The sequence below is a fragment of the Lactuca saligna genome, chromosome 8 (genome assembly GCF_052625555.1).
Source record: "Lactuca saligna cultivar CGN05327 chromosome 8, ASM5262555v1, whole genome shotgun sequence".
In the NCBI taxonomy this organism is placed as follows: Eukaryota; Viridiplantae; Streptophyta; class Magnoliopsida; order Asterales; family Asteraceae; genus Lactuca; species Lactuca saligna.
Window position 1 is genome coordinate 129,361,821 of NC_136424.1, and position 13,576 is coordinate 129,375,396.

Below are 13,576 nucleotides of genomic sequence, written 5' to 3' on the forward strand. Positions count from 1 at the left end.
CTTGCCATGGAATTCTCCAATGTCTTTAACCTTGTTGACAAATCCGCATTACTTCATGAGGTCAGATTGAGGTGCCCTTCTATATCCTTGTAGGTAGAATTCCTTTATGGTCAAGCAGCACGGTTGTATCTAGGAGACACGCACATTTGGTCTACTACTGGAGTTCAACAAGGAGACCCATTGGGACCACTTCTCTTTGCCCTTGTGTTACACCCTGTGACATCCCCATTTTCATGACCAGAAAATACCGATTTGTTTATGCTTTATTTTAAAAATCAGAGTAACCTTTTAAAGAAAAGTTTTGTGGAATTTGTTCCCAAAAAAACATGATAAATATGTTATCAAGCATTTTTAAAGAAATGTATTGTATTCATTTTTAAGACATTAGGATATCATCATCAATACAGAAACATAAGCATAAACAAAACTTACATTCATTATCACTAGTAATTTACATCTTTTTAATCTCTCAGTGTAATGTAACTTCATATTGACACGTGTGATACAAATAAACTGAGTGGGTCAGGTTGGGAAACATGGTGAGTACATAGGGTTTTCAACCCACAATAATATAATTATTATGTTTAATCATCAAAAAATTAACCCAATTACCCATTCCTAATATATTATTTATTCTTAAGGGTCTACCCTAAGAATCATTTATCCTACATTCGTTCAATCTGAAGTCCATTGCTTCTAGGGTTTATACGACACTAAGTCCATAACTGCTAATGCCCGTTTGTAAAGCACTAATTCCATAGTTTCTAAAGTCTATACATCAGGTACTAAATCCATAGCTACCAATGTTTATCTAATAGGTACTAAGTCCATAGCTACCAACATTTATCTAACGGGTACTAAGTCCATAGCTACCATCGTTTGTCCAATAGGCACTAAGTCCATAGATGCCGATGTTATTTATTAGACACTAAGTTTATAGCTATCAATGTTCACTCATATCATCTTTCATCTCTCATCATTCATCTACCCATACTTTACCCAACATATTTGTAGATATAAAATTCATATACAGTTTAAATTATTTAAAACGTGTATAAAATCGTTCATCTAGCATAGATAACAAGTATACATGTTATATGCACACATAGCACGTAATTTATATAAAATACTTCATATCTATGTGTAAGATGAATGTAACTATGCACTCACTTCTTAAATTCCAAACTCGAGCAGCGCTTCGCTTTTAACGATTCTACTTTCCTTCGACGAAACCTAGAATTATTATCGCTAGGTTTTAGTCTAATCTTTATTGCGACTAATTATTAGTCTAGATTCATCATTAACTCAAAGTCTACTTTAATGATCTATCAAGTAAGGAACAACCAGGTAGGATAATATCTGAGGTAGGGTTCATTTGGTATACGAAGTATAATGTTTGGAAATTCCACTTTAAACACCTCACTAAATCACATCATATACATCATCCCCATAAGTAGATCAATTAGTATAATGACTTGGAATCACTGATAAATCTTGTTTATAAGTTCATAATAATGATAATGAACTTAAATATAAGTTATACTTAAATTAGGGTAAACATAACTCACTTATAACGAGTTTTTCTCAAAACCTGGCTTCGCTGAAGTAGAGTTTCTGAGCTGAAATCTCTTATTCTTAGAGCCTTTGGGCACTCCGGGGCTTTCCTCTAGTGTCTTAAGGCTACTAGGGCTTTAGGAGGGTTTTTGGGGGTTTAGATAGTGTGTGTGTGTGTGTGTGTGTGTATATATATATATATATATATATATATATATATATATATATATATATATATATAGAGAGAGAGAGAGAGAGAGAGAAGTAGATTTTGGTGGGAACAATGAAGGCACTCTCGCATGGTATTTATAGGATGAAATATAGATGAACTCGTTGATTTGGGCCTCCAACTTGTTGAGTTAGGTGGCACATGTCACCATCTGGTGGCAAGACTTGGGGAGAAAGCAATGACTTGGATCGCACCACGTCACCCCCTTCGCAGCAACATACTCTCAACTTCTAAACCTCGTAACTTTCACATACGAGCTCCATTTTAGACATTTTTATATCCACGTGTAGGTATTGACAAGATCTGAAACTATCCTTTTGACTCCGTTGGCTAATTCTCGGCCGATTTTAAATTTCACAGTATGAGAAGATTACATTGTTAAATGACCATGTAGAATTCATAACTTCTACATATGGACTCCATTTTCATCTATCTTTTTATCGTTGATCTCTTATTAATGAGATCTTCAATTTTCATTTAGGTTGCGTTGGCCAAAAGTCGATCGATCTAAAATTTGAATTCCAGGTTGAGCACTACAATGTCAAATCTTAGAAAAATCATAACTTCCTCATACGAAGTCAGATTTGGGTGTTTTTTTTATGTATGCTCTTGATTTAACGTATACTAAAACTTTCATTTATATCTCTAAGGATAAAAACTAGTTTATCAAAAAAATCACTTTTTACGATTCCCGGTGTCGTGCTAGTTTTATCGTAAAACATCGACATATCATAACTTCTTTGATATAACTCGAATTTTGGCGTTCTTTATATGTACAAAACCCTTGTGAAATATACTATAACTTGGTTAAGATTATTTATTCTAAATAATCTTCTATTAAAAAGTCATTTTTGATGCTTATTGTCTCTAAATTGAATAATCCGAATCTGCGGGCGTTACACACCCCTCTTGCATAATATTAGAGACAATTACAAGCTTCTTCTCCATTCATGGTACCTTGATGATGGCACACTTATTGGATATTTTGAGGAGGTGGCCAAAGCGTTAGACATTATTAAGGTTATTGGCCCGAAATTGGGCCTTCGGTTGAATATCAAGAAAACTGAGCTTCTTTTGGCTCTCGTGTGATGGTAGGAAGCTACGTGAGGGGCTATTCCCAGTTGGTATAGGAAGGCCACCATTGGGGGTCAAAATTCTTGAGGGAGCTATTAGTAGAGATGCTAGTTTCATTAGCAACTTAGTCATAAAGAGAGCTGAAAACGTTGTGAATTTGATGCGCCTTCTTCCACAATTGCCTGACCCGCGGAGTGAAATCTTTCTACTTCGGTCTTGTATGGGTATTGCTAAACTTTTCTTTGGGCTGAGGATGTGCCAACTCGTTCACGTGGAGGAGGCAAAGTTGTTCTTTGATAATGGGCTGTGTGAGGCGATTAAGGACATTGTGGTTTGTGGTGGCCCTTTCTTTGGCGACATACAATGGCGACTTGCTTCCCTACCCATTTAGTTTGGTGGTTTGGGTTCATACTCGACAGTAGAAGTTACCTCATATGTTTTTGTTACCTCAAGGGCCCAATCTTGGGTATTACAAGACCGTATCATACGGGATATCGACATTTATGGTAAGGATTTTGATTATGATTGTGCCTTAGCTTCTCTTCGTAACAATCTTCTAGACATTGACATTAGCAGTTTTACTACTAAGGACATCCCCCCAATCCTAGAATACACTGGCGAGTGTTCTTTTTAGTAAAATTGTCCAAGATATGGAAGTGCATTTCAACATGACGATTCGATGGAAAGCAATTTTTCAGTGTTTGCGTGTACCACATGCTCAAGATTTTCTTCTAGTTATCCCTATAGACGGGCTTGGCCAACATATGTCTCCTATGGACCATGGTACTATCCTCAAATATCAACTCATGATTCCAATACTCTCAGCCGACGAGATATGTAGGGTGCGTCGCAAGACATGTTTGGTCTCTTTTTGAGAGCATGCAGTTCATTGCAAAGAACTTTTGGGGTTCTAATACAGGCATGATATGGTTAGTGATGTTTGGTCGATATATTTAAGCGTGCCAGAGTTTCCGTCAAGAAAGAGGCTCCTATGATTTTCCTGACTAACCCGACAGAAGGAATGTCAACCCTTAGACCGGCTGACGTTTTGATTTTTGGATGGGTTGGAGGGAAACACACATGTGTGGACCTTACATGGGTATCACTTCTCATAGGCTTGAGGGTCGGGGGTTTCATGGCGGGACAACTACATTAAAAGATGTTACATGCAAGTTTACCAAACATGAGAAATCGTGGGTGAAAATTAACACGTGTCCATACCTTTTACATTTGATATGTTTGGTTTCCTTGCGTCGAATGCGGTTGAGCTTCTTAATAGAATACAACGGATCATGCATAACAATGTTATATCCCTTAGACCTATGGATGTAGTTTTCAAAAAAATTAGTTTTATCATACAAAAAGACTTATCGATGCAACTTGTTGCTCGTTTGCATTCTCATTCGTTGTACGATGATAACTAAGATGTATTAATTTATATTTATTGATTATTAAAAAAAATTGATATTAAATTTTTTAATAGTAATATCCCAGGCAACATCGATTTTCGCAAATGTTTTTGAGAAAATTTCTAGTTATTTTTGGAAAAGAGGATATTTATGATAAATTTTTTCTATACAATTTATCAAACTTTACTTTTACAAAAAAAAAAAATCTATTTTTTCATTTTTTTTAATTAATTTTATTTTATTAAAATTTTCTAATTAACATAACAAACGACATATTTAATTGATCCCTTCAAACCACCTAAATATATCAATAGAATACAATGAATGATACAGTTTTATCCTTATTCATTCCATTATTTTCTTTATTCAAGCATGTGAAAATGCAGCAACTCAATGCTTATACTCTTTAACTGTTTTATAATGAAAGGCCCATTAATACAAAGCCCGATATGAAAATGAGGCCTGTCGGAAAACCCAATACCGACCCCTGGATCCCGGATGGAATAGAGATACTGACAAGCAACTGACAGTGGGACTACATGTGTTGACTGAAAGGAGTTTCGGATCCATTTCATTTCACCGGCGTCTCTATCTCCACAGCGGCGGTGGTAGCGGTGGTGGAGGTGAAATACTTCAGAACTCACTTCTGATTATTATGGCGTATAGAAGAAGGCCAGGGTTTGTCAAGGATTCAACGTTGAGGGAAGAAATTGCAATCCCTAACCCTAACTCAAATAGGCCTAATGATCCTTTATCTCCACCGGGAGACAGCTCATCATCCTCTTCCACTCCCACGATGGCTACAGAGTCTCTCGCTGCCAAAGCCATAAGAGCATCATCTGCTCACCGTGAATCTTCGCTCTCTTCGGCTTACGGTCAATCCGCTATTTCACCAAGGCAAGCGAAGTCCAATCCTGTTCGATCTGCTTACTCATCTTCCGCTAAGGTACTCTCTTTGTACAATTTATGTCTGTATTTCTTGCGTCTCGTCTTTGTTCATTTTTTCGATATACATGTGGAAAGTCGGTATGCTTTTTGGTTGTAGTTGCTAATTGCTTTGTTCTACTTCTGATCTGATTGTTATTGTTCACGGAGATGCTCCCTCCTTATTGAAAAGGTAAAAACGAGCTACTCAATTTGATGATGGAGTTTATACTTCTTTAGAGGAAGTTATTCCCCGCATTAGCATTTGTGTACACACTTGAGGCAAATGGAATGTCGATATTTAAGTTCCATAACTTTTTTTGTTATGTGCATTAGAAGACTTTTAGGTTAGTCATGAAATGTTGAAATGGAGAGAGTACTATATCTGACATAATGACTAGTAGAATATTTCACAATGCACATCATGATTCAAAAACGTGAGCATAGACCAATGAAAATGGTGAATTGTCAGACAAATTGAAGCATGAAAGTTGCAGAAATTGCTGTCTTGTGATTATATGTGAACATCTGTTGCTTAAGTAATCATGTAGTTCCCTTAGCAGATGGTTACTCATATGGTTGTAGGATTCAACAAGATATGATTACACATCAACAAAGAATTCAGATGAAACCAAACGTGGTTTTTGGGGTGCTCTTGCTAGAAAAGCCAGGGCCATCATTGAGGATGATGATGATGTTCCCCAGCAATATGAAACTCCTGAAAGGAGAAGACAACAGCTGTCTGACATTGAAGCAAAAGGCCAGGTAATAATTAGCTGTGAAAGATGTTTCCTTTTTCCCTTTTGGGGAAAGGAGCAGGGTATACATTTCTTTGTTTTCTTAGTATTAATATAGCTAAAATGCTAAATCAATCTTATTTGAAGGCTAGAAGTAAAGAAATCGGTTCAAGTCAGTATCAGTTGCCAGATAATCAACAAAAGGCAGGCAATCCTCCATTCCAAAAGGGGATAAATGCAATCACATCATCTCTCAATTACATTGGTAATGCTCTTGAGGTAAGCTTCATCTCTCTCTATTTTTACACTAAATAATTTTGTATAAACTGTCGTTCATACTTCATAGCATCACTTGTACTCCAAAATAGAACAGGTTGTACTCCGTTTGACATGTACAGGACTCAGACTAGCCTTTGAAAAGTCAATAACATTAACTTCATATTTGTTTACTTTAATGCTACTCTCACAGGAAGGAATCACAGTGGTGGAGAATCGAACTGCTGACATCATTCAAGAAACACGCAAACTACATATAAAGAAAAAGCCTGAAGAAATTCCACCTCCAAAGCAAATTCGGAAGATGGAATCCGATACAGAAATTCAACTGAAAGCCTCTCGCGACGTAAGGTGGCAGATGTGCTTCACTCATTTATAGTAAAACTAAATCCACTAAATTATAGCAGAAATTATAAAATTATAATAAGTAAATAAAAGTACATTGCTATTTCTTGTATTTTAGTTGATTATTGAAAGAATGTATGAGATGGGTTTTGGTTGAATTTCAGGTATCAATGGCAATGGCAGCAAAAGCAAAGGTTTTACTACGTGAGCTGAAAACAGTGAAGGCGGATCTTGCGTTTGCAAAGGAGAGATGTGGTCAGTTAGAAGAGGAAAACAGAAGTCTTAGAGAGAGTGGTGGTGAAGGAGGTCGTCTTGAAGATGATGATTTGGTATGTCATTTGTTAAAAGACCAAAATACCCTTTAGCATTGTGATGGATTTTTATGATTTGTTTGGCAGATTCGACTCCAACTTGAGTCGCTTTTAGCGGAGAAAGCACGGTTGGCACAGGAGAACTCGGTGTATGCAAGGGAGAATCGGTTTCTTAGGGAGATTGTTGAATATCATCAATTGACAATGCAAGATGTGGTGTACATTGATGAAACTAAAGAAGAGGTTTCACAAGTGTACCCTATCAACAATATGCCATTCACTTCAAGTCCTCAGAACACAAATCAGCATGTCATTGTTACACCTACCAACCCTTTTCTTGTAAACCCTGAGGATCAACAAAACAATTCTCCTTTGTGAATTGTAATTGTAATGTAATTGTTCGATTTGCAAGTATTTTTTGGTGCATGTATTCAATGGTTAGCCATCAATGTAAACTTCAACTCCTTTCATATGTGTCATGTTATTATATGTGTAATTATTTTATATATCAGTTTAGTTACTTACATCTTTCCAAAGTGCATACTAAAACTGCTATATAATTTCTAATATATCTTAAATAGTTGATAACTACAATGACAAGAAAGGAATAATATGATCACCTTTTAAACATGTATCATAAAAATAAGCACTCATCTAGCGAATTATGGCTTTTTAATTTATTTAAAAAAAAAAAATACATAATATGTGATAACACACAATCTTACATACATTTTCAATACCATGTGTGCATTACATTTACCTTTTTCACAAAAAATACACATTTTTGATTCATGGGACAAGTAATGGAGTCGATATATGGTATACGATTGTCCCACAGTTAGCAGATATCTTGATATAGCTGTAAAGATCTACATGTACTTTATCTACTGCTTGTTAAATGATAAATATCAAAAAAACTGGAAAAATAGGCTTGTTGATCCATCACTATACGATTTTATGTCTGCTGGTTTCACAAGGGCTCTACATAATGGGCATGTCCTCTCCCGCTCAAACCTGTAAAAAATCAAACCACTTAAGATTCAAATATTACAGAACAAGTACCTCTACTTTTACAGTTTTGTCAATTTATCCCCCACTTACCATTTTTTTTAACCGTTTTTAAAAAAAAAAAAAATGGTTTTCAAATAGTACAAAATACATACTTTAACCATTTAACCCAACTGAACGATTATGTTGTTTATGAACTATGATTATTCTAAATCAAACCAACAAAAAAAAAGCTCACCATTCTGATACGCATTCTTCACAAAATATATGTTTACATCGTAACACAATTGGGGAGTGCAGTTTTTCCTGACAAATGGCACAAAGATCTCCAGCAGCACTCACCTGAATGGAGGGCAATTTAGTCATATTGTCTGATTTCAAAAGTGTGTTATAAAATATTGCGTCTATTAGAAATTTAAGAGTGTGTCTCGTTCATGGATTTTTCCAATATTGGAATTCGAGATTCCAGTCCATGGCGTGTTGCCAAATGGACGGAATTCAATTCCATCGAAATCCTTCAAATTCCATATTTGATGGATTTCAATGTTTCCCATTTTTTTTTTCAATCACATAAACTTACAAAAAAAACATTTTTTTTTTTTTTTTTCGTTTTTTACTTTTATCATTGATTTCCATATTTCCATTTCCTGCCAATCAAATACATGACAGATTATGATTCTGTCGTATTCCAATTCCTTCATACTTCAATTCCTTTCACAGATTCCATTCCTAAATTCATTACCAAAATATTTGTACAAAAAGCTCCTGCTAACCTGCTCAGTAGATGCAGATGAACCATAATGCACCTCTTTACGAGACAACACCCTTAATGCAGCCAACACCAATCGTATCTATACACACACAAAAAAAAAAGTCTCCAACTTAAATTTTAAATATCCAATATGAAATCAGTTATCTTCTTTTCAAAATAGGCAACAAATTTTATACCTTCTGTATGACAGATGTAAGCTTGAAAGTTAAGTATAATCCAGCTGTAACAGATGAAAAGATACTTCCATATTCTTTGTTCAAAAAGAATCGATACCATACAGGGGTAGGCAACAAAGTACGATATAGAAGCAACGTGTACTCAACCAGAGTTAACATTTGACCCTACAAATATATACCCTTGAGTCAAATAAGAAAAGACTCGAAAAAACATCAAGGGCAAAAAGGTAATTGACACATATTGGTTACCTGTTTCCTATAATTATGACCTCCTGTGTTCTTGTAGTACATTAAAAGTATACACTTGAAGACCATAGCTGCCTGTCTCGCCATTGAATCTGAGGTGAACAAATGTTTTCATCATTATTATCGATTTAGCCACTGAACTATTAGTATAATATGTTGTGATTTTCTGTGTTTAATCATTATAATGAAAAGAACATACCATTAACCAAGATGATAAACAAAGCATGCCAAAATGGTGGGACAGATTTTGGAGGAAGCAAAATCAATGGATACATAAGATCATCGTTTTGATACCACCAGTAAACAAAAACTACATGGAGAATAAAGACCACAGTGATGCTGATAAGAACAAAAAACTTCCTCTCTCCCTGAAAAAATTCATTGACGTTTAAGGGGTTAGTAAGAATTCAGAAACTATCATTCATGGAAGAGAAGACTTAACGGAATTTCAATTATACCTTCAAAGCAGTTTGCTTTTGTAAAATGTCATTTGATTTGAATAGAACTGCAGATATCCAAATTGTCCCGAAAAAACCTAAAAGAGCCAAATACAAATGGAAGCATATTCATATGGGATCGATGAACACCTAAAATTGTCAAGAAACTTTAGGGAAAAGTAAAATGATTACCTTGTAAATGTTGGCGAATTAAAACAACCAGGAGAAGCAAAGAGAAAGGAAGAATCTGCTCAATCCATTGTGCGACATTTTGAATATCATATCGATTGTTATTTGAAGAAGTTGCAGGTGTCTGCTCATCAACTCCATTACCACCAACTCCATTTCTTAACTCCTCTACTCCTCTCTCACTAAAGTTACCTATTTGTTCTTGACTATTACCAACCGCTCCGCCACCATCCGTCACCACATTAGGCGGCAACTCTTCCTCCACGGCACCCATAATCCTAATAGAAACTTCCTCTCCTCCACCGGACTCATCATCATTTACATTATCATGCTGCATCTCGAGATCAGAAGTAGAAACTGGTCGTGATTGGTTGTGGAAAACTCCCGATTGCTCCAAAAAGGACAACAGTGGCGCCCGAATGATTTCGCGTAATCGGAACCTTAAACCACTTCTACTGCTACTTGAAGATAAATTACTTGCAGAAGGAGGTTCCATTTCTAGCTTCCGATTACCAAAACAGAATATAAACACCAAAAGTATCACAAAGAACAGAAAATAAACAATAACAAAACCCTAATTTTGACTAGAATGGTAAACGAACTTGGAGGGCACGGCAAACGCTCTACCCTTCAAGAAATTAAAATAAAAGTCAAGAAGATTAACAAGAAACGACATCAAACACACATATCATATCATGTTACTATGCATCCACAACTGGTTCTGTAATCCACAAGAACAAAAGAAACGATGCAGTGAATTTGGGGAAAGCTATTTCTGATAAGAAGTAAAGAAATTGTGGTCTGAAATTGGGAAAATAGCAGAGTGAAGAATGAAGATTAGCTGAAGTGGGTGTCTGATGGAGAATTCGCCGGAGGTGATAGAGAGGAGAAGGTGTGTGTGTGTTGAGTGTGAATCTTCACATAGTTATCGTAGGAGGTGGTGGTTGCGAAATTTTGGAACAAGTACTGTTCTTTTGACCAATAGGGCGCGCCATTTCCAACTTCTTTTTTGTTTATTTTATTTTTTTATTTTATGTATTAAACCATTTGAGATTTTGTTAGACCAAATCCTACAAGTAAATATTTGTGGAATATTATATTTGAAAACTTGTGGAATTTTTAATACAAAAAATATATGTTTGGAAATATTTTAGAAAACCTTTGTTCAACACGAAAAAAAAGGTTGGAAATAGTGAAAAAAGAAGAAGCAAGTGTGGAAATGGTAGATAATTGATTTAAAGAAGGTTATATGTTTTATTATTTACAAATATTCGTTTTGTTTTATGGATTTTTGTGGAATCTAAATAAAGTCAATGAAATATTCATCTGTTGAGGTGTTTGTTTGCGTCAAATGATCTTGAGCGGTGGACATCAACCTCCTACAAAATCCATATAAAAAATTAACAAAGCAGATAAAGGATTTAAAATTATGCATCTCGACCACAATAAAATTTGATCAATGTATAAAGTAATTTATAATTTTTCAGGCAGCGGATGGTGAATTTGAATTATTATTCTTTTTTATTTTGTTAAAACAATAATTTTATGTTTATTATTGGATATCATATATATTAAACTCAAACAAGCATACAAACATCACCAAAATCTAACAACAATAAATCCAAAAAACACCAAAATCTAACAACAATAAATCCAAAAAAAATAAATATGCATTATTTGTTCAAATGGAAGACCATAATTTATCATTTCAAACAACAAATTTAAAATATCTAAATTTAAAAAAGCTAATTATTTATTTACACATCTAGGAAATGAATTTTTTGGAATGTTCATATATAACCCTTATGACCGGATGTAACCAGTTACAGCCGCTCATAATTGTCATATGTAAATGCTTTCAAAAAGTTCATTACTTAGATGTATACAAAAAAATAGTTATACAAATACGAACAAATTAAAATTTTAATTATCTTAATCATGGAGCGTTGAGGGGGACAAAGTGGGCAGCATCCGATTTTTTTATTATATATTATTATTTTTTAAATAAATTTATATTAGCAAAAGAGTTTTTTCTGACTCGTCTTGGATCTTTAAGAATATTTAATTCTTCGGGACCAACCCTGACCCTAAGAAGTCAATTTCCTTTTTTTTTTCTTATCAAAATTAGATTTCACCCAAATTTTAAGCCTAAATTTATCTTAATTCGATACATATAGCATAGAATGTGTGTTCATCGTTTCATGTTACTTTCATCGACTTATATCTTGATTCTTAAAGGGGTTTGACGCCTCCAAGTTTGTTTTCCATTATTGTCAAATTTTGTGCTTTGTTGTTTTTTTTCTTTGTTGTGATACTTTTTGTGTTTATTTTTTTCTCTTCGTAATCATATGCTATAAATGGAACTGCCTTCTACAAGTAATTTATCTTTACATAGTAACACAAGTGGCATAATAAACGAATCTAGATTATCTAAAATTCCAAGTCACATGACAAGATAGATTATGTACACATGATTTTCATGTCTTTATTTTGAAAGAAAATGTTATGAACATAAAACACAAGGCATGCATAAACTGTTTGAACCAAAAATAAACTTGCCTTCAAAATAAGAAAAATATTTTAGGCATGCACAAAAAAGTTAATACGATTACATTGTTAAATAAACAACTATCACTCATGTAAAGCGTATTATGCATGTAACGCCCCTAAAACGTGGCATATAATACCTACAAATATCTACCCACAACGAAAGTTGTAAGTCAAATACATAAAATATTAGAACTATAACACGCCCATGATCCATCCATGCTTTTTCTATTCCTTTAGATCCATTTATGAGGTGTTCTTTGATATTAAGAGTGTTCAAAGCCAAAGACTTAGGAAGCAAACTGTCAATCGGAAATGGTTATAGGTTTTGTAACTAATTAATGACTAAAGTTGGAGGGTGTGGTGCCATAAGAACCACATTCCCTCATCTGCCACGTAGAGGCAACATAGATATCATATCAACTTTACCATACAAAGTGTGGTTCTTTGGCACACACTAGGTGTGGTATACCAAAGAGGGAGAATAGAGAGAAACAACCGAATAGAGAAGAGATCAAGGTTCTAAAAAGTTCAACATAGCTCCGTTATGGCGCATCATGACTTCAAGGCTAGTACCTGCCGCCAAGTTTTACCAAAATGCCATCTTAACTCATATATGTGTATAAAATTGAATAATAGTTGAAAATACATATAAAAATATTAATTATATAGAAAATTTCCGCCTTATGTCACGCTATACAAACGACGTGGCTCGTCAAGACTCAAAAAAGCTTGAGGCTCGACATTGCCGCAAAGTCACGCTTTACGTTATTTAGAACCTTCAAGAGATATAGTAGGAGGAGTGCAACACTATTTAGGTGGGGGAGAGAGATATAGATAGATAGATAGAGAGAGAGAGGGAGAGAGAGAGAGAGAGAGAGAGAGAGAGAGAGAGAGAAAGTATGGTTCCTAACGCATGGTGGGAGCGTTGTTTTGGGTGATGATGTGGAGGAACCGTAGGTAAAACCGCACCCACTCCCTCTGGTCTAATATACCCCTTCGGTATATCTTAAATATTATTATATTTTAATTCTATATGTTCTAAAGGTAACTTTTTTAAAAGGGTTAATGCCATAAAAATCCTACAAAATCATTGAGGTCTAAAAGGACCTCTTAAAAAAAGGAATGAAAAGGTTTATGAGGGAATCTTAGATGATGTGACTTAATTCTTGTCCACATGGATGCTGATATGGCCTAATTGCCTTTCATCATGCCCACCACCAAGACTTGTACCTCATTGCCTCCGTACCACATTATCTCAATGAATTCTTGTAACAAATCCTTTATCTCCATATTCAATGCCCAAGCACAATATAGTGATCTTCCTTTCCTCTTCGTCTTC

General features: G+C 34.8%; 2 protein-coding genes across 2 annotated transcripts; one reads left to right on the plus strand and one right to left on the minus strand.

The window, feature by feature from the left end:
• The first annotated feature begins 4,710 nt into the window (after positions 1–4,710).
• Positions 4,711–7,387, plus strand: LOC145011988 (uncharacterized). Its single transcript, XM_078970750.1, has 6 exons — positions 4,711–5,212; positions 5,776–5,955; positions 6,075–6,206; positions 6,397–6,549; positions 6,713–6,877; positions 6,947–7,387. The coding sequence occupies exons 1-6, from the start codon at positions 4,922–4,924 to the stop codon at positions 7,235–7,237; spliced, it is 1,212 nt and encodes a 403-aa protein (XP_078826876.1). The 5' UTR covers positions 4,711–4,921; the 3' UTR covers positions 7,238–7,387.
• Positions 7,388–7,514: 127 nt separating this feature from the next.
• On the minus strand, positions 7,515–10,657 carry LOC145011435 (uncharacterized). Its single transcript, XM_078970156.1, has 8 exons — positions 9,691–10,657; positions 9,520–9,596; positions 9,261–9,429; positions 9,065–9,153; positions 8,816–8,980; positions 8,641–8,718; positions 8,106–8,209; positions 7,515–7,873 (listed from the first exon to the last, which is right to left on the minus strand). The coding sequence occupies exons 1-8, from the start codon at positions 10,181–10,183 to the stop codon at positions 7,768–7,770; spliced, it is 1,281 nt and encodes a 426-aa protein (XP_078826282.1). The 5' UTR covers positions 10,184–10,657; the 3' UTR covers positions 7,515–7,767.
• Between the last annotated feature and the right edge of the window lie 2,919 nt (positions 10,658–13,576).

What these genes read in the sequence shown, in the direction of transcription:
- LOC145011988 (XM_078970750.1), top strand. Translation starts at nt 4,922, where the DNA reads ATGGCGTATAGAAGAAGGCCAGGGTTTGTCAAGGATTCAACGTTGAGG. An exon ending in CTTACTCATCTTCCGCTAAG is followed by an intron (nt 5,213 to 5,775) that starts GTACTCTCTTTG and finishes ATATGGTTGTAG; the next exon opens with GATTCAACAAGATATGATTA. An exon ending in GTCTTGAAGATGATGATTTG is followed by an intron (nt 6,878 to 6,946) that starts GTATGTCATTTG and finishes TTTGTTTGGCAG; the next exon opens with ATTCGACTCCAACTTGAGTC.
- LOC145011435 (XM_078970156.1), bottom strand. Translation starts at nt 10,183, where the DNA reads ATGGAACCTCCTTCTGCAAGTAATTTATCTTCAAGTAGCAGTAGAAGT. An exon ending in AATTCGCCAACATTTACAAG is followed by an intron (nt 9,597 to 9,690) that starts GTAATCATTTTA and finishes TGGCTCTTTTAG; the next exon opens with GTTTTTTCGGGACAATTTGG. An exon ending in CATCTGCATCTACTGAGCAG is followed by an intron (nt 8,210 to 8,640) that starts GTTAGCAGGAGC and finishes CCCTCCATTCAG; the next exon opens with GTGAGTGCTGCTGGAGATCT.